Raw genomic sequence first — 19,321 nt, 5'->3', positions numbered from 1 at the left:
GCTCCCTCAAGCGTCGCCGGCCTACTAAAGTCTGTCGAGCTTGGAAGTTCTTGGCATTAGGGAGAGCTCTTCCCGGACTCGGTCCCAGCTGAGTCGCAGAATATGTTCTGCTTACAACTTCTTGGTCACGTTAGCCAAACTAAAGCGTCTGGTCTCGCCCGTTCCACTCGCATGACTCTGCCGTCTGATCGTCTGGACAAACTCATCGTCATTGTCAACATGGCCCTCGAAGGTGTACAGCGGAGGGCAGACGGCGTCCTTGTTCCGCATGATATAGCGCTTGAACCACCATGGTAGCACGGTGAAACACTGGTACTTCATGTGTGTGCGAGTGGGGACGGCGAAGATGTAGTCGAGCTCCTCGAGCGTGCGCTGCTTGGTTTCTGGGACCCAGAGGAAGATCATCACGAGGGCTGTGACGTTGAGGGCGGCGTAGAAGCCGAATGCGCCTGGCAAGGGGTATTAGTCAAGGGATTCTACATGGCCGAAAACATTGCTTACCTTGAGCAGTCATGGCGTTCAGCATGCGCGGGAAAGTGATGGACAGCACGGCAGCCCAGAAAAGACAGGTGGCCACAGCCCAAGCCATTCCGACCTCTGTATCTTTCGTTAGCTACCCATTTGATGTCAGTCAAGGATATGACTTACCTCTGTGAGACAGCGGGAACACTTCCGCCGAATACGTGAAAGGCACCGGACCCTCACCAGGAGAGTAGAAAGCTGCGAACAGGAAAATGAACAGGGCTATCAACCCAAGATGAGCACTGCTTGACTCTGGGATGAAGAAACACATCCCAGCCGCGAGCAGCGTCCACGCCATCTGCGGGAACGTGAACAGCAACAGCGACCGACGTCCGAACGTATCGATAGTCCAGATAGCCGGCCACGCGAAAAGGAAGTTGACGAGGCCGAATCCCCAGGACGCCAAAAGCGCACCGGTCACGGACGCACCCGCCTGCTTGAACACCGTCGAAGAATAGAAAGCGATGATGTTGATGCCGCACATTTGCTGCGCGATCATGACCGTGAACGATGCGAGTGTTGCTCGTCGAACTCTCGGGATGGTGAACAACTGGATGAATCGAGTGACATAGTTCGACTTGTGCACCAGAGTCTGCTCGGCTTGGATCTGGGCATAGATGTAGTACAAGTCGCGAGCGGCCTGGAGCTCGGTGTTGCGCAGACGCTTCAGGGACTGGAAAGCCTTGTGGAATTTGCCCTTCTTGATGTACCAGCGCGGGGATTCGGGGCAAAAATACACGCCTACCCAGAGGGGGACTGCTGGGATGAATGCGGATCCGAGTTGCAGGCGCCAGGAGATGTCGCCGGTGTCTTTTACAGCCAGGTTCGCGCAGAAGCCGAGGAAGATGCCGAAGGCTGTCCACATTTGCTAGTTCCATAAGGGTCAGCCAATTGTTTCCACGTCATGCAGACCGAGTATGAGTGTGTCGTATACCCTCATCCCGCAGTCACAACAAGGATATCAGATGGGTAGACTTACCCAACACATGACCAGACCTCCTCTAACAGCAGCAGGGGCATTTTCTGCGCAGAAGATGGGGACGGTGCTGGCTTTGCTTCCCATGCCGATGCCCAATAGGATTCTGGTGATAAAGAGTTGCCACCAGTTCTGTGTGAGACCAGATCCGATGACGCTGAGGCAGCAAAAGGCGGCGGAGAAGAAGATTGTTCCTCGTCGACCGAAGTAAAAGTTCAGTGGATCCGACATCCAGCAACCAAGGAAGGCAGAGGCGATGTAGGGTGCCTGTTTTTGACGGTCTTCGTTAGCCTGGGGCAGGAGCTTGGGGCTGTGGGATGGAGCATATGGCTAAGAACTCTGGCGCATGGACGGGAAGGACTTACAGCGTTGATGAGGCCAACGAGCCATTGATTTTTGCGGTAGTCCGGGTTGGGATCACCATTCTCGAGTGTCTCGGAGTCTGAGATGTTGAACGCGACAGGGAAGCTGAGATTGGCGCCGTTCGAACCTGGAAGGAGCGTCAGCAGCTAGACCTGCAGGTAGTAAGTGCCGACTGACCCGTCTGATCCCAGCCCTGCACGGCTGCGCCGATCGAGCAGAGGATGATTGTGAAATACAAAGCGCGTGGTTGCCGCCACTTGTGAAGCACTTCATTGCGGATGGCCTCCTTCTCGTGCTCTGTCATGCCTTCCACGGACTCGAACACGGGAGGGTCCTTCGCGACGAGAGCTCCCTTGATCAGAGATGGAGCAATATCATTCATTTCGTGCTCCTTGGCGAAGGCTTCGACATCTCGGATGAGCTGTTCATGCGGTATACTGGCCAACGGGTTCTTGATTCTGGGAAGAATTAGTGCAATTCAAATGGTGACCGTAGCGATGTACTCACTTAGCCGAAAGATTCTGATTCATGTTCACGCGCTCAGGACCATAGCCATTCTCCGAGTGCGCGGTCTTCTCATAGACCTGCTTCTCCCCCGAAACTGGAGACCTGTACAATGTCAGTAGCGTGCTCGAAGACCAATGAAATACATACTCGTCCCGCTCCTGAGAGATGACATTCTTGGATTCACCTTCTGAAGCCATATTGCAAATATCTGCGGAGGATGTAGACGGAGATCCGGGGAGAGAGGCAGCATGCGACCTCTATATCAACTTCTCCGAGCAGGACTGTCAGGGTACACATCTGTACCCTTGATTGAAGTCTCCATGCTTGGGGACGAAGTCATAATCGACAAGCCGTGCCGACATGTGCAATCAGACTCGTGGAAATGCCGACTCCCGTGGATTAGCATCGAGATGTGGTCAACGAGACTGCAATACTATTGGTCTGGCCGCAACAGCGATGTTTCGAAAATCTCCATCAGTCGTCGAGAAAACGCCTTGCTGCACTTATGACGACGAATAGTGCCAGCCCAGGTCGGGATCCCTGTTGGCGGCGTCCAACCGGATATGAGTTCTAAGGAGAATCATATCCACCCCCGAAAGAAGGAACCCCAGGTTGAAGTCTGTTCGTGGGGAGGTCGGCCTGAAAGGCGGATCTCTGCAGCTGCTACTCAGGCGTCTTTCGTTAATGCGGCACTATCAAGACAGTATACCGATCGCACCCAATCGCTTGGGAGGATAGCAACATGGTATCAGCATGATAGACTCGCTTGCAAGATTTGTATTACGTAGAGCGTCAGAGATTGTGTGTATACACTCGTGGTCCGAGCAGACTTGTGGCACACCTACGAAGAAGCAGTATCAAGCAAGCACAAGCACCAAGGACAAGCGTTGCCAACAATGCTTGGGGCTCCTCCAGGCGCGAGAAGCTTTCTTTCGCTCTTCGCTGCCCCAATTTTCTTCGATCTTCGGAGGCGCCGTCAAAGGCCGAGATCCAGGTGCAGTGAATGAATCACTTGCTACTGTACGCAGCACTAGTCCACTGTTCCAAGACTGCTCGAACAGGGAATATGATAGCTGTTCATCTGCAGGTCATTGGTCAGGCGTAACTCCGACCCCTCATATCATGTGCGATCTTTTGCTTTCATCGAAAGCGTGACCATTCGTGGTGGAGAAGAGAACAGCGCTACTCGATCATTCGAATCTCCAAAGCTTTGCAAAGTTATGCGCGATGTCACCTCAAGACGCTTGTCGGTGTTTCGATCTCACGTCGCGAGATGCACACAGCTGTCCATAGCAGTATAGAGCCAGCACTGTGACGCCGCTGCGTTACCCGAATTGCGCATGAAGGCCTCCGCGATCGGACCAGACAACGGCTCACAATGCTGGCTCACGAGACTTGATTCACATGCTAGGGTGGCTGCTGTTCGGCTGGTCAGGTTGAGCAGTCGATAGCGAGCCGCTGAGTGCCCGCGTCACGGAAGTGCTTGCCGAGCTCAACTTGATCAACAACCCCGTACGCGGCCAAGACTTTTGATTGCAGTAACAATTCTCCCAGGCTCGGCGTCCTAAGCACGAAGCTCAGCCAGACGCGACACTGACAACTTCCACTACCAAAGCATCACCGGTAAGAACGTTTGTCTGCCCCTTGAACGTGCAATGGCGTGGCGAAGGTGGTCAGATCAGCACCGGCGCTTGGCAAATGGACTTACAGGAGACTACGGCAGAGTACGGGCCCAGATATGCACTTTCAATTGCGTCGTGTGCTCGCCTGCTCTCGCCCACGCTCTCATTAATCCAGCTGTGGCCACAAAAAGTACTGAGAAGATGGCTAAAGATACTTACCATGATCACGTTGAGCATTTGGGGTTCTGGAAGATGCAGACCGGAAATTTTTCGGCGTGTCTGAGCAGCTATGAGGAGGAACGTCTGACGCTTGGGCCACAACCGCGCGGCAGGTAAGGGACCAGTCAGTCGCCAGGGAGCTCGCGCGTGATAATGGCTTCGACGAGAGGCGGCTCCCTCCAAAATGACAAGAATAAACAGATCCAACTCGTTTCGCCGGAGACCTGCCTGATGCTGCGATTTGAATATGCATTTGGCAATTCTTTTCTTCACTTTAATCGACCTGGTAGAAACAACAATTGCTGGGCGCAATCGAAGCTCGTTGGTTCCAGCATGTAGCATCTCCAGGCAGTATTCGAGATCATTGAGATTGCTTGGGTCAGAAACGCGTCCCGCTATCTATCAATCGATCAGGGTCGCTAGATTCTCTTGGGACCATGTCCATGGAACGACATTACTGTGGATGACTGGGTAGTAGCTATTGGCTGTTCCTTGTCACAGTCTGTCACAAGCAAGTATGCGCTTGATAGCTCTCTGTGCTGACAGCTGAGCTCTTAAGCCTTTCCAGAAGTCTCGATTTCCACAAATTCATGGCAGCTTTCCATCGCCCTTTCATCCTCGCCTTTCGTGACATATGGATCGCCGTCTATAGGAGCATCGATTGTCGGAGTGAATTCGGCACGCGGGTTGCGTAAGAATATCGATGCTATCTCAATTAGCTTGCGCGAAAACAATACATTTTCCATTGCCAACTTACCAATGAGTGCTACTGCGGAAAAGGCTGCAGCACAGACAAAGACATATCGAAAGCCGATCCCATAGGACTGTTTCATCGCAGTGGCAGCAGCACTGATAATTTCGTTGGTCACGCCTGGCAACGCGGCTGCCTTGGACAGGTCTCCTGCTGTCAATGCAACTAGCAGAGGACCAACCAGATCTTGCTGCAGGCCCAGAGGAACTACAGCGGCGGCGACTCTGGGCAAAAGGCATTGCGAGAGACCGTTCGCGAAAATGGCGTTCATAACCGCTGCACCAGCCGAGGCTCCGACGCTCCTCATTGACAGCATGAGGCCAGAAGTGACGGCGATCAGCTCAGGTGGCGTCGCGAACTGAGCCGCAGTAACGAGAGTGGTAATGCAAAATCCGAGTCCGAGTCCGCAGAACACCATATAGCCCCAGAACTTGGCTTGGCTCGTGGACTCGTTGACTGTGGCCATGAGGATGAAGAATATAAGAAATGACAGGAATCCTATCATGGCGGGCACCCGCACGGATTTGGATCGGTAGACATAGTACCCTGCCCCAAATGCCGATACCAGGAAGGTGCAGAAGACCAGGTTGTAGCAGAGCGCTTGCTGGAAGGGGTTCATGGTATTGGCGAAATAGATGCTGAGCGAATACGGCACAAAGATATTTGCCGCCAGGAAGGACAAGCCTTCGATGAAGATGCAGCCCAGCGCGATTGCGAAGTTCCGGTCATGGAACAGGTCGTGATGCAAGAGACCATCTGATCGCATCTTCCACGAGTATACCAACAGACCCAGGATCAGAGAACATCCAATCAGGAATGGAGCCAAAACGTGAGCGTCAGTCCAGGAGTAAGGGTTCTGCGACCAACTCAAGCCCAGGCAGAAGAGAACTAAGCCACCAGTAATGAGCACATATGCGGGCCAGTCTAGAGTCCGTAGCTTCTGGCCGAATGTGTATTCAAGCTGCAGCTGTCTTGGCGGTGCGTTGTAGAGAATTGCGCATGCGAGTGCTGAAAAGGCATAGACTCCAGCGCAAATAGCGAAATAGGTTCTGAAGCCATTTGGGTCGTACCTGGTAAGGGCACCGCCGACACAAAGTCCGAAGATGGATCCTAGACCGACAGATCCGTTCACAGTAGCCTGTGCCCACGATCGATATCTGCGAGGCAGAACTTCCGATGCCACGGTATGTATCAGACACGACGAAGCCGATGATACACCGCCCAGGCAGAACCCTGCGATGACCATGTTCATCGAAGTGCCGCGGGCCACAACAATGCAACCGACGCATCCGATGGCAGCCAATATCACAATAAACCACTTTCTGCCCCAGTAATCAGCAGCCTGTGCGACTAGGGGCGAGAGTGCTGCAATGAAAATGACAATGACGGATGCAGGCCAGGCAACCAGACTTTCGCCGCCAACGACGGAAGCGATTGTCCGGGCAAAGGCGCCAGCGCCGACCAGGATGGTCAACTGCGCAAAGTAACTGCTGTTGACAGCCTGATCACACGGGTCAGAAGAAGGTACACAGATTTGCGTCAGGCTCTTACCAAGATGAGCATGAAAGTCTTGGCATGGTTCCAGTAGCTCTGCCGCTCAACGGTATCCGATCCGTCAGCGGTCGTCATCATGTTTTTGGTCACTGCTTTAGAGGTCATCAACTTCTGTCTACCTGCACTGTAGACCAAGATTACAGATCTAAAGGACCTTTATATGTCCTGGCTACCCTGGCGCTAGTTCATTGCCATCGCGGAGAAATCTGGGGTCACCATGGTCATGCCTAAGACAAAAGTACCAGGCCTCGCAGAATCTGGCACATGAGACGGGGTCACAGCAGAGATCTAGACTTTGTAGATGCAGAAGGTTCATCTCGATGCGTGCTCCAGTGTCGGCAGTGCGGCTTTCATCACGCTCTCGAATCTCGGAGCCACACCTCAGGTTTGCGTGCTGTTGCGGCACAAGTCCATACTTAACACGGCTACAACCAGGGCCGCCTGCGAATCTGGGGTCGTCAGGAAACCTGGGGTTTGGGGTCGATGGGGTCCTGTCCGGGACCAAGAAAGGAATAAAGTCGGAAGCCTCGCGAGAATCGGAGTACAAGATGGGGCTACGGGAAACCTTTGGAAGGTCTGGACTGAAAGATCGGAAGATCCGTCTGAGTGTCTTCTATAGTATCGACAGGGCGGCTCCGACGTGTAGATCAGAACCAGAACTCAGAGTCACGCCCCAGGTCCCACGGCGGGCAAGGCAGAACGGACCTCAGGTCTCGCAGGTCACGTCCTCTCCGTGAACAGATTCCCAAGTATTTCTTTGTTGTATAGTGATTCCTCAACAATTTATGGCGTATAAAGCGCATGGAAGACTACGTATGAAAGCAATCACTCAAACCTTCGGTCCACATACTCAGCATAATTCACTGTCTTGCCATGTCGTTGCAGGCTCTCTCGAGCGAGCTCGAAACATGGCTACATTACAAGCAGCACCAGTTTGGGGGCAGGGAAAAGCTCGAGGTGCTTTTCTATGGCATCCTTGCGCTGATGCTTGGGCGCTACCTCTTACAAGTTGAATGAAGACCTTCTGCAGGGCGTGCAATGGCTGACAGTTTCGCAAGTCTATCTACAACATTCTATTTCATCCGCTTGCAGCTATTCCAGGGCCCTCGCTCGCGAAAGTCATCGACTCCTATCTTTCACCGGCCCAAGCGCGGCTCCACAGGGCTCAGGTAAGTGTCCTCGCCTCCAGCAGCTGCACGCGTGCCACATCAGATTTCCTGACCTCCATTGCAGACATTGAGCGAGTTGCACAAAACCTACGGGCCGGTGGTTCGCGTTGGAACGAACGAGGTCTCCGTATCTGACTGGAATGCCTACCGTACTATATACGGCCAAAAAGCAAGCAGTAAAAGAGCTCAATTTTACCAGGCTACCAGACTGGCCGGCAATGACAATCTGTTCACGTTCGTGTCAAAACCCGCACATTCTGCGCGACGGAAGCTGCAAAACCCGAGCTACTCTCTGCAGGCTGTCCTGGACAACGAGAGCTTCATCGTCGACAAAACGAATGTTTTGGTCAAGCGAATGACCAAAGCAAGTGATGGTGCCAACCCAGCAGTGACCACAGCTGATGTGTTCAAATACAATGGACTTTTCAGCCTGGAGGTTATTCTGAAGTGTGCTTTCAACCGGAGCTATGGCGACGTAGTAGAGGGAGATGCTCTAAAATTGCTCCGGAACATGGACTCCAGTGCCGTGGCCATACAAGTCCATACCGCTCTTCCCCTGGTGTCGCGATTCCTTGGAAAGCGCTTACCCGGATCTGTGGGGGCGTCTTTCCGATCTTGGGATACATGGCAGGTCATGACGACGTCGTTGATAGAAGATTTCCATCGCGAAGAGCTCGCATCAGATTCTGTTCGGCAGCGTTTCATGATAACGCCTATGATCGTCAATGTGGACAGCTTCATGGAACGACGGCTGACTCAGGGGGAGCTGGTTGAGGAGATGATGGCGCTGACATTTGCCGGCAGCGGGACAACCTCATCGACCCTCACGTACTTGATGTACGCACTGGCCCGAGATGGCAAGACACAGGAGCGCTTGCGAGAAGAATTGTCCACGTCCGGCACCACTTTCAACGAACTCAAAGACCTACCCTTTTTGAGCGCTGTGATAAAGGAAACCATGCGCCTGTATCCAACCATCATGTCAACACTGCCTCGTGTTCTTGACCAAGCAATCCATGTGGATAAGGTTGTGTTAGCGGAAGGGACAGTGGTTGGAATGCAGAATTACGTCCATCATCGAGACGCAAAACTGTTTCCTCGCCCGAACGAATTCTTGCCCGATCGCTGGTTAGCCAACGAGAATGAGGCAAAGGCGATGAACAGTGCTCTTACGCCATTTTCTCTTGGGCCGCGGAACTGTATAGGACAGAATCTCGCGAGAGCCGAACTATACCTTGCCACAAGTCAGGTTTTCCGAAAGCTGCGTTTGACTCTCAATGCGGCGATGGAGTGCGATGATATGGAGATGGAAGACCGATTCAACATTGCTCCGAAAGGACGACGTTGTTTACTTGATGTTGAGGTTCTCGGATAGCATAGCTACTGATGCCTTGCTTGAGAGCAAGAAAGTGCAACAGACATGGTGAGCCATGGTAGAGTGTGCAGAAGACAGAAGAAAGACCCTTGTTTGCAGCAGTCACAACCCAAATAGACAAGTGCATCAACCCCGTGTCTATGTTCTTGACAGGTACAAAAAGGGCTGAGCCACTGGATAGAGCAGGACTGGTTTGGGAAGTGGTGAAGGCGTACATGAATTCCAAGTCAGAGTTGCGCGTCTGAGTACTTCAAGGCTTTACTGCGACTGTCACGTGATACGACCCCGCACGTCGTTTATGTAGATTCACCTTCCGTCGATCCTACAGATGACGACTAAGTAGATGACCACGATTCAGGCGCTAAAGCCCGACAGCGTGGGTGGCGACATTCCTGGATGGGTTCCCTCAAGCATGCGAGGCATGTCAGTGACAAGTGGCTTGAAGATCGCCAGGAGAAGGAACTTTGGTCTCATCGTCCGAGATCAATAGCGCCTGGTTGGGCAGAGCTATGTCAGCGCTTTGCTTGGAAGGTAAGATGAGGAAGTGCGGGCGTCCGACCTGTTCCATTCTACGCCCTGGTCATAGGATCTTTCTTGTCAGGCGTCATCTTTGGGGTTCCGAGAGCCTTCACGGGACCTGTGGGGTCGGTGCGGCTTTGGTCGAGTCGGATCTTCCCAACGCCGCAAAGCACCTAAAACGTCCGAATCGGTTACACATATAGTACCTGAACCAGTGCAAGCAGTATGACACCAGCTCAACTTATGAGCCTAGGACTTCTCGACATCGCATTCGAATGGCGCATTGCTTCAATACGTCATAATGCCAAATCCATTAAGAGTCGATCTTCATCGCGTCGACAGTACGTCGTTTGACTATGTCTACGAGGAGAATGTGACCATCGAACTTCAAGAGCAACGCGGAATCGTGCGGGCGAATGTGTACAGGCCCAAACCTCCCGGGCATTCCAAATGCCCCGTGCTTGTGACATACGGACCATACGGCAAAGATGTGCATTACTCGGTGTGAGTGTTGGACTGGCGACTTCTGGCTTTCGGTAATCTAACAATATCCAGTTTCCACGCCGAATCCTTCGCCGAGGTTCCTGCAGAGCACCATTCACCGCACTCGGCCTGGGAAACCCCAGACCCTGGATTCTGGACCAGACACGGCTATGCCATTGTGAGGGCTGACGAGGTTGGTCTTGGACAGTCACCTGGCATACTGAATACCATGTCGAGAGACACTAGCCTCGCGTTCAAGGACGTCATTGAATGGGCTGCCGATCAACCATGGTCTTCTGGTAAAGTCGGACTGCTTGGAATTAGCTACTATGCTGGAAGCCAGTGGCGCGTGGCAGCGCGCCGTCCCCGAGGTCTAGCTTGTATCATTCCGTGGGAGGGCATGAGTGACTACTATCGTGATCGCTGTAGACACGGAGGGATTTTATCGAACACATTCATCGGCTGGTGGTGGAATCGGCAGGTTGGTTCTCCCTGTCCATGAAACGTTTCTCAGCGTATGTAGCTAACCAGAACATCCATAGGTCATCGTCAACCAGTATGGCCGCGGCGGCAGGGCTGCACGGAAATGGGGCCCAGACACACTGGAAGGGAATCTATCCGAGGAGGAACTTGCCGCCAAGTGCCATGATCAAACAGTTGACAATGTCAAGAACCGTTTTCTTGATGATGAATATTACGCCACGACTGATTATGACATGTCAGATATCGAGGTGCCGTTACTTTCTGTTGGCAACTGGGGCGGTATTCTCTTGCATCTACGAGGAAATGTCGAGGGGTTTGTCAACGCTGGATCTCGGCACAAATATTTGCGATTTGTGACTGGTCGGCATGATCTCCCGTTCTACACCAAAGAGTACGTGGACCTACAGCTGAGCTTCCTTAATGCCTTTCTCAAAGGAGACGATCCCATGGGCTGGTCGCGAGGAGAACAACCCAAAGTCAGATATCGAAGCCGTATCGGCGACGTTGGATTCAACGATGCGGTCGCTGAAGCTGCTTACCCCGAGCGAGACGCGGAGATGTGGCCGATACCGACCACACAATATACCAAGTACTACATGACACCAGGCAAAGGCTTGCAGACCTCCCTGGCGGAACAGAAGACGGAGGCGAGGCTGTCGTATAAAGCTCTAGGAGACCTCAAGAACCAACACCTTGTGCAATTCGTCAGCGACTCGTTCACCGAGCAGGTAGAGTTTACAGGACACATTGTTGCAAGGCTGAACGTTTCCGTCACTGTCGACGAGAACCAGGTCACTCAGCCGAGCGATATCGATTTATTCGTCACACTCCGACACTTGGATCAGCAAGACAAAGAGATACTCTACACAGGCACTGTCGGAGACCCGGTGCCCATTGCCAAAGGGTGGCTTCGGGTCAGCCTGAGAGCCATCAACGAGAAGAGCTCCAGATGCGTGTTGCCTTGGCATCCTCATCGCGAGTATCGATCTACCGATCATTCACCTCTTACGCCGGGAGAGGTATATCAGGTGGACGTGGAAGTTTGGCCGACCAATGTGGTCTTCGCTCCTGGCGACAAGTTGGTCTTTGAAGTGTCTTCGGGCGATACGCAAGGAGCCGGACTGTTCGAGCATAACTCAAAAGAGGATCGCGACAGTAAAACTTTCGCAGGCATTAACCATATTCATTTCGGTCCAAGTTACAACAACTGGGTCTTGATGCCGGTTGTGCCGTCGATCAAGGCTTGAGCATTCAGATACACTGCTATAGATCGAAGGACAATTCACCAGCTGTACGCAAGATCCATCTCCAGCAGCCAGACCCAGTGACGTGGTTTCGGAACTGTCCAAAACCTCCATCAGGTTGCAGCGTTTTCCCCGATGCCGATCATTGAGCTACTCGTATGGATCACCTCACCACTCTCCTCCGACAGGGTAGCTCATATATGTATTGTTCCATCTCCCTATTGTCGAACGCCATAATCTATTCGCAGTCTTTCACCGAACGCGAAGTCAGTATGTGCGAGGCCTGCAGATAAGTACATGGTAGAGGTATGAGTTCGCTTACTCCAATGATCCAAACACCGGCGAACATAGTAACAACTATTCCGGACTCTACAGCATTCGTTCCTGCGGCGCGGTCGGTGACCCGGTGTGTACGACTAGTCTCCCGGTATGCGGGCGTTCGTCGCCAGTCTGACGGCCAAGTTGGGTCTGATGGTCTCGGCAGTGCATTCGAACGGCCAGGCTGGTCTGATGTCCCTGTTGGGTCGTCGCGACGGCTTTGCTGGTCTGAGGTAGTCTCCTCGCCAGTCTCATGTATCATATAAGCCTGGAGAGTGTCGCACAATGTCACGGAATCGATGTGTGTTTCGGTGCTCGACATGATCTCGCACGAGCAGGAAGAAGAGACGTGGCGGCAACGTATGATGTGATAGAAAACAACAGTAGAGATCTGTGATTGTTCTCGTTCCACCGAAAGCGTCGATCAGAGCTGCTGCCTCTGTCTGAACCTCAAGAGCGTGATGCCCAGCTCGGTTCGTTCGAAACGTTCTGCCTCGCGGGGCCAGGGTCGACGGGACGGAATGGGGTCAATGCGGCAAGGCAACCGGTTGCCGCAACGAAGCCAATAATCCGCTACGTCTCCCCCAGGCGGCTGTCTCCAGCAACAGCCCCTTCTCAGCATAGTCACGCATCCACACACCCGCACGCAATGCAAATGTCCTCGCTGGGAATATCGCGCGGACGCGTCCTGCCTAAGATGTTTGCACCCTCTTCATCTGCGTCCAGTGACGATGAACGACATCTTCTCCCGGATAGAGGTTTCTCGACAAGAAGGCAGAGCCCAGTCGGTTCGATTGCGCCAGAAGCTCTTTCACTCATTGCATTCGGCCATCAAGGCATCCGAGAAAGCCATCAAAGAAGCAGTTCAAGCCGATACGGGGTACAACGACCACGATGTCAACATTGAGTACTCGTTGACAATCTCGGAGCTACGGACGCACTATGAATCTTTGGACTTGCGTCGAGAATTGGATAGTCAGAAAGCAATAGAGAACCTGGACGCCACGACCAGTGTAGGAATTGTGTACATCATTCCCGCGAGAGGCAACCTGTTTTATTCTATTGTCTCTGCCCTTACGGCAGCTTTGGCTGCAGGGAACTGCATCATTCTCGAGGTAATTTTCTCCCGCCTCGCGATCCTCGGGCTGCAGGCGACTGAGCGCTGACAAGGAGAAATTGCTAGTTGCCAACCACATTGAGTCGAATATCTGGCCTTTTGCGCGATCTGTTGACTTCAGCACTGGATGCCGACATCTTTGCGATCAGCAACGTGAGACTCCCGAGTGAAGCGCTGTCGAGATGCTACGTTCTGGATCAGACAGATGATGGCGGGCCAACACTCAGCGACGATGAAAGTGAGGAAAAGGACAAATCTTCACCAAGGGTCGTCGCCATCGTGGATCGGACCGCCAACGTTCCCGAGGCTGCTCTAACCATTGCTGCCGCACGAATGGCTTTCAACGGCCAAGCTGCCTATGCACCAGAGCTTGTTTTCGTGAACGAATTCGTCGCCGACGAGTTCCTGCGCCACGCTTGTCAGGCCATGATGACGCCTGCGACGCCTGTGTTGAAACACATGGGCACCGCAAGCCAACATTCGCCGGCTAGACGGTCTGATACATATGCTAAGACTTTGAAGGTCGTCTCGGACAGCGTTCATCTGAAGATGGTCATGTCGGGCGACAGTGGCAGTGTCATCGAGATCACAGACTCGTAAGTCTGGACCGTCAGTATTGAGGTTTCTCCTGTGCTGATCATCAGGATCCAAAGGTCAAAGGCGCATTTGAGCCAAAGTATCATAGGTCGAGTCATCCTGATATGCCGCATAACGAGTCTGGACGCTGCAATCGACACGTGTCAAAGGCGAGTTGACTCCGAAACATCTCTCGCAGCGAGCTCTCAACTGACATCAGTCTCCTGGTATCTAGCTTCCGCAAGTCTTTGCAAGCTTCGTACATTTTCGCAGCAGCGGCTGAAGCGAACTACCTGTCTCGCTTCCTGGACGCACGCATCTCATGCATCAATCACATTGCGACCGAGCTCCTAGGTAGGCCGATCTACTCCGAAGTTGCTGCCCCATCCCCTTTGTTCTGGACTGCACGAGCTTTGAGACTTGGATCTGACCAAAATCACAGTCGGGCCTCTCGCTCCTCAGCACCCAAGTATTGGGCCAACTCCGTCTCCACGCTACTCCCCGGCGCTTTTCCGGTGTCCGCGCCGCCGAATAGTCCAGACGTCAACTTTGAGCAACGCGGCCCGAGAGTCGGCACGAACCAATTCATTACGTGCACTTGATGCATGGAGCCGGTCGGCATTGGACCTTGGACTACCGGCCATCGACCAAGGGGATGGCAAAGCTGTCGGCTTCTTCGACGTGGGCATTATGCTGGGAGGTGCGATCATCTTGTCTGTGACTGTGGGGACTACGTACGCATTGTTCAAATATGTCCGGCGGTGAGCGTATCCTTTGCGGAACACACGTATTAGCCAAATAAGAGTGATCAATTTACATTGGAACTACACCACTCAATCGTATACTCGATATGACATTCAGGCTGAGGCAGCAACTGCAATGGCCGGAGAAGCTACCTTGTGCGGCTTGGCCAACATCTTGCGGGATGTGTCTGCGCTTGCCTGGTAGGAACCGAAAGTAAACTGGGAGTTGCACATGTTGATCAATTCCCAAGTTTCAGCGGCAAGCACATTAGCATGCGCTCGGTCCTCCAAGTCGCCAGCTGCTCCAGCGGCGAACATCGCAGGCATGAAGTGATCATCTGTGGCCTGCGCCTGGCGGTAGGCCGGATGTTGCATCAACCTGATCATGGCTTTCCGCAAATCAGGTCCACGGTTTCTGGTTACAACGTCTTCAGTCGCCTGCCGGAACTCAAGCGCCCAGGCCTCAGGAGGGCGCTCCTGACCCAGAGACTCACGATAAAGTATCATGTCTGTCCAGGCGTTTCGGTAAAGGTTATGCACGGCACCACCGGTGCCTATCAGGAGATATCCTTCCTTCCGGAGCGGACGAAGCGTCGCGCCGACTTTGACGTGATAGTGCGGGTCGAAGCGTGCGTTCATCGACACGATTGTGACTGGAGGACACTTCGAGAAGTCGGGAAACATCTTGATCAAGATGAGAAATGTGTCGTGTATCCAGTCGAAATTGGGGTTGGGACCAACATTGAAGCCATCTGCCTTGAGCATCGATATGCAGCGTTCAGCGGTCGCCAGGTCGGGGTTAGGTTTCCAGTCCAGATATAGCGATGGCGTAACATAAGGGCAAGGGCTCTTGCCAGGGTTGGGGTTCGTGGCAACCTCGATCTTGTCACCGAGACAAGCCCAATGTGCACCCTACACAAGGCGATATGTAAGCGGCGGGCTCGTCGGACCTGCGCGGCAGGCAACAGTCTGCGACTCTGTAGCTTACCATCATGACAATTCCTTTCACATTGTGTGCGAGAGCTTCCTGGCCGCACTTGGCCCAGTAATTTCCAGACTCCGTCTCGGCTTCTAGCATGCGCGTAGAACCATGAGAGAAGAAGTGTACGGGCGTTAGACCTGGACTTGTCAGCGTAGCAAGCCTCTACGAGCAGATCAGGAGTACCTGGTAAACCCATAGCTCGTTTTGTTGCCCACAACTACAATTAGTCGATAATGGTAGCGGGAAGAGAAGTGTGAGTATGCCTATGGGACAGAACTTGGATCAGACAGCGTGCTTATCCCTACTGCTCGCGCGTTCGAGCGATGAGCATTGCTGACATCCTCACGAGCCCCTCTCTTCAGCGAAGTCAACGCCGAGCCCCGGTGTTCTGGATGATGGGGTCCTTGGGTGATCGGAATGAGATGGACCGAATGGGGTAGGATGCCAGGATAGGCCACCACAGCCGTTGGACCAGTGGTCTCCTCCACCGGAAGCAGTACCTCGGAACCTTCCCTAACATTTAACGCATATGAGTCACCCATATAGTGTATCGTGCAACGCAGGCTTCCCAAATCATATCCGTCCATTACAGAAGCATGGCTACTGCATCTCGTCCTCCTACAAACGGTCAATTGGCCAAGGATTTGCCTGGGCTCACGGCATATCTGACGGGCCATGATCCAAAGACTGGGAATACAACCATACAAGAGAAGCGAGGAGCACAATGGCAGTCAGTTGACGGCGGTGGAATGGCATTCAACGTTGCCTTCACCACCTCAGAGTTTCCGGTGTCGATGAATGGCGACAACGACATTGTGAAACATGATCAAAGACTGGCATCCGGCAAGTTAGGCATTGTCAACCCTGGCGGGACCGTTCTTCGCTTCGTTGATTTCGCGCCCGAATTCGAGTCAATGATGCACCGCACCAGAAGTCTGGACTACGGCATCGTCATTGAGGGATCCATAGAATTGATCCTGGATTCTGGCGAAAAGCAGCTTCTGCAAAGAGGAGATGTGTGTGTTCAGCGTGGCACAAATCACGCGTGGCGGAACCCGAGCAAAACAGAGTGGACCAGAGTAGTCTACATCTTGCAGGACTCTCAGGCAGTGGAGGTGCAAGGTGAATCTCTGAAAGAGTATCTGGGACGAAGTGAGGGGGAGCTTCCGCCGAGCGGTAACGATTGAGACTGGAAATTGTGCGACAATCGGGTAGTGCAATGTGTCTGGCTCAGACATCCAAGCGAGGTCCCACGATCGGCGCAATGAGCGGTTAAGGACTGCATTGCCATAAAACTTCGCTCCACGATTGAGCTGCGGCTTTCGGTGACAGGCAGCATCGCGTTCCGCGAGAATGACTTGGCGTGGTGGTTTCTCGCCGGGCACGTGACCTGGGGTACCGATGTGGAGCCCATGACCCCCGGACCTTCGGTAGACGCCACGCATGAGCTTGCCGAACCTCGGATTGGCGGTAGCACCTGTGTATCTACTTCCCAGCAATGAAACACGAGAGCTTTCAAATTCAGCGGCTCCAGCCATTATGATCAGAACTGCTGCTCGCTTCTCGAGTGTGCCTTCCCCATGGGGCTTCCACGTAGCTAGCCTGCAAGAGCCTTTGGTGGCTCCTGACCCCTAGCCCCATAGGTATATATCTTTGCAGGACCAACGCATTGCGGCACACCGAACCACGTATACCTGGAGGTCATCGCTGCCACACTGTACAGCCACCTTACCTCACCGATGCCTTCTTATGTGGTGACGGCGGGCGCTGCCCTTGCAGTAAGCGCCTTGCTTTACCTTTTGATATTCACAGGCAGGAGAGGTCGAAATTTCCCCGGAGGTAAGTGCACAGCGGTAGATCGTCACTTGATCCAGCGGCGCAGGAGGAGCCCAAGCTGAACCTGAGCTATAGGACCTCCAACGCTGCCGATCATCGGCAATCTGCATCAACTGCCTAAGCAGAAGCTTTTCTTCCAGTATGTTCACTCGGGAGACCTCTGACTGCTTGACTAACGGCGGAAAGATTTACTGAATGGGCTAGACAGTATGGAGGCCTGTATACGTTGAAACTTGGTCCCGGCACAGTGGCAGTCCTCACTGACCGCCGAATCATCAAACAACTGATGGACAAAAAGAGCGCGGTCTCTAGTGATCGTCCAGTAAACCTTGTGGGTCAGCAGCTTATCACAGAGGGAGACCACGTGCTCCTAATGAGCAACTCGCCGACCTGGCGGATGATGAGGAAGCTAATCCACCAATCCTTGACGGAATCCTTGTGCAACAGCAAGCACACGAAGATCCAGCAAGCCGAGGCAACCCAAATGCTGCACGACATGATGCAAGAACCAAATCAATGGCCTGAACACTTCAAAAGGTTCAGCAATAGTGTCATCATGAGCATAGGTAAGTCGAAAACCAGCTGCAAATTGCCTTCAGCGCTTTCCGCCCCATTTCTATCTACCCACCACAGAAGCCCCTGGCACTATCTCTACAGAGGCTCATGTTTGTTTAGTCTACGGCATCCGCTCGAAGTCTGCCGTAGCGCCTCATACTGTCAAGCTTAGTGATACTGTCGAGTACTGGGCACGAATCAACGAGTTTGGCGCCACGCCTCCGGTCGACATATTCCCTTTCTTGAAACTGGTGCCGGAGAGATTTCTTGGCAACTGGCGCACCAGAGCAAAAGTCGTTCACGACGCGCTGCATGAACTGTACGAAGGCCTTCTGGCATCAGTACTGAGAAGGCGTGAAGCGATTGGGCCCACGGACTGCATCATTGATCAACTTTTGGATGGCCAGGAAAAATCTGAGCTAACGACACATCAAATTGCATTCCTTAGCGGAGTCACCATCAAGGGGGGCTCTGATACCTCCGCCTCTGTACTCGCGTCGACCATGCAAGCTTTGGTGACATGGCCAGAAGTACAGAGGAAAGCGCACGCTGAGATAGATGCGGTTGTTGGCGAAGACCGTCTGCCCACCTGGGATGACTACGCACAGCTGCCGTACATTGCCGCTATGGTCAAGGAGTCGCATCGTTGGCGTCCAGTTGCTCCTCTTGGCGTTCCTCACGCTCTCTCGGAAGGTGAGCACTGTTGTATGCTCCAGACCGATATATGCTTACTCTTCTCAGACGAATGGATTGATGGAAAATTCCTTCCTAAAGGCACTATACTCTTCGTCAACGTCTGGGGTCTTCACCACGACGAGTCAAGATACAAAGACCACGACGTCTTCGACCCTGACCATTTCAAAGGTAACACTGTACTGGCTGCAGACTCCGCAAATTCTGCAGACTTCGAGAAACGAGATCATTACGGCTATGGTGCGTCTAGGAGTTCCCAAAATGGTCCCGAATCGCATCTTTTGCTGACACAACATATCAGGCAACGGCCGAAGAATTTGTCCCGGCATCCATCTAGCAGATCGCAACCTCTTTCACGTTATCTCGAAAATTCTCTGGGCATTCAAGATTGAGATAGCAACTGATGAAAGCACAGGAAAGCCTATTGTCCCCAATACAAGCATGGTCACTGGTTATAGGGAGGGTCTCACAGCCTGTGCCTACGATTTCCCCGTCAAGTTGACGGTCAGGTCGGAAGCTAGACGCAAAGCCATTCTGCAAGACTTTGATTTGGCAAAACAGGAGGTGTTCCCCACGTTCGAGAAAGCAGACTTCTTCAATGAATAGGTATTGGAGCTTGCTAATAAAGAAATCGAACGGCTTCTGATGATGGTCCTGTAGTGGCCGCAGCATCAGTCGGTCATAGAGCGGAACAAAACTGTACTGGCGGAATCA

The 19,321-nt window shown here is 53.0% G+C and overlaps 7 protein-coding genes across 7 annotated transcripts; 4 read left to right on the top strand and 3 right to left on the bottom strand.

Annotated features, from left to right (window-relative positions):
• Positions 1-111: 111 nt before the first annotated feature.
• Positions 112-2,565, bottom strand: AB675_6162 (Polyol transporter 5; the record flags this gene model as incomplete). The annotated part of the gene is made up of 8 exons (XM_018146432.1): positions 112-449; positions 502-597; positions 649-1,390; positions 1,502-1,765; positions 1,864-1,988; positions 2,039-2,319; positions 2,369-2,470; positions 2,516-2,565. 8 exons carry the CDS (start codon positions 2,563-2,565, stop codon positions 112-114), a joined length of 1,998 nt encoding a protein of 665 aa, XP_018003663.1.
• A 2,198-nt stretch (positions 2,566-4,763) lies between these two features.
• Positions 4,764-6,589, bottom strand: AB675_6161 (putative MFS-type transporter; the record flags this gene model as incomplete). Its single annotated transcript, XM_018146431.1, has 3 exons — positions 4,764-4,915; positions 4,967-6,461; positions 6,512-6,589. The coding sequence occupies 3 exons, from the start codon at positions 6,587-6,589 to the stop codon at positions 4,764-4,766; spliced, it is 1,725 nt and encodes a 574-aa protein (XP_018003852.1).
• Positions 6,590-7,387: 798 nt separating this feature from the next.
• On the top strand, positions 7,388-9,058 carry AB675_6160 (putative sterigmatocystin biosynthesis monooxygenase STCB; the record flags this gene model as incomplete). Its single annotated transcript, XM_018146430.1, has 3 exons — positions 7,388-7,522; positions 7,573-7,683; positions 7,748-9,058. The coding sequence occupies 3 exons, from the start codon at positions 7,388-7,390 to the stop codon at positions 9,056-9,058; spliced, it is 1,557 nt and encodes a 518-aa protein (XP_018004054.1).
• Positions 9,059-9,878: 820 nt separating this feature from the next.
• Positions 9,879-11,790, top strand: AB675_6159 (uncharacterized protein; the record flags this gene model as incomplete). The annotated part of the gene is made up of 3 exons (XM_018146428.1): positions 9,879-10,081; positions 10,133-10,541; positions 10,603-11,790. The coding sequence occupies 3 exons, from the start codon at positions 9,879-9,881 to the stop codon at positions 11,788-11,790; spliced, it is 1,800 nt and encodes a 599-aa protein (XP_018003765.1).
• Positions 11,791-12,836: 1,046 nt separating this feature from the next.
• Positions 12,837-14,400, top strand: AB675_6158 (uncharacterized protein; the record flags this gene model as incomplete). The annotated part of the gene is made up of 3 exons (XM_018146427.1): positions 12,837-13,220; positions 13,289-13,818; positions 14,034-14,400. 3 exons carry the CDS (start codon positions 12,837-12,839, stop codon positions 14,398-14,400), a joined length of 1,281 nt encoding a protein of 426 aa, XP_018004007.1.
• A 255-nt stretch (positions 14,401-14,655) lies between these two features.
• AB675_6157 (4,5-DOPA dioxygenase extradiol) lies at positions 14,656-15,719 on the bottom strand (the record flags this gene model as incomplete). Its single annotated transcript, XM_018146426.1, has 3 exons — positions 14,656-15,453; positions 15,530-15,660; positions 15,707-15,719. 3 exons carry the CDS (start codon positions 15,717-15,719, stop codon positions 14,656-14,658), a joined length of 942 nt encoding a protein of 313 aa, XP_018003739.1.
• Positions 15,720-16,119: 400 nt separating this feature from the next.
• Positions 16,120-19,213, top strand: AB675_6156 (Fumitremorgin C synthase; the record flags this gene model as incomplete). The annotated part of the gene is made up of 6 exons (XM_018146425.1): positions 16,120-16,699; positions 17,435-17,498; positions 17,546-17,925; positions 18,035-18,607; positions 18,656-18,847; positions 18,909-19,213. The coding sequence occupies 6 exons, from the start codon at positions 16,120-16,122 to the stop codon at positions 19,211-19,213; spliced, it is 2,094 nt and encodes a 697-aa protein (XP_018004063.1).
• Positions 19,214-19,321: the final 108 nt, after the last annotated feature.

This window comes from Cyphellophora attinorum (assembly GCF_001299255.1).
Source record: "Cyphellophora attinorum strain CBS 131958 chromosome Unknown Contig4, whole genome shotgun sequence".
In the NCBI taxonomy this organism is placed as follows: domain Eukaryota; kingdom Fungi; phylum Ascomycota; class Eurotiomycetes; order Chaetothyriales; family Cyphellophoraceae; genus Cyphellophora; species Cyphellophora attinorum.
Note: the sequence above shows the minus strand (reverse complement) of the source record. Positions and strands in the feature narration are given on the sequence as shown.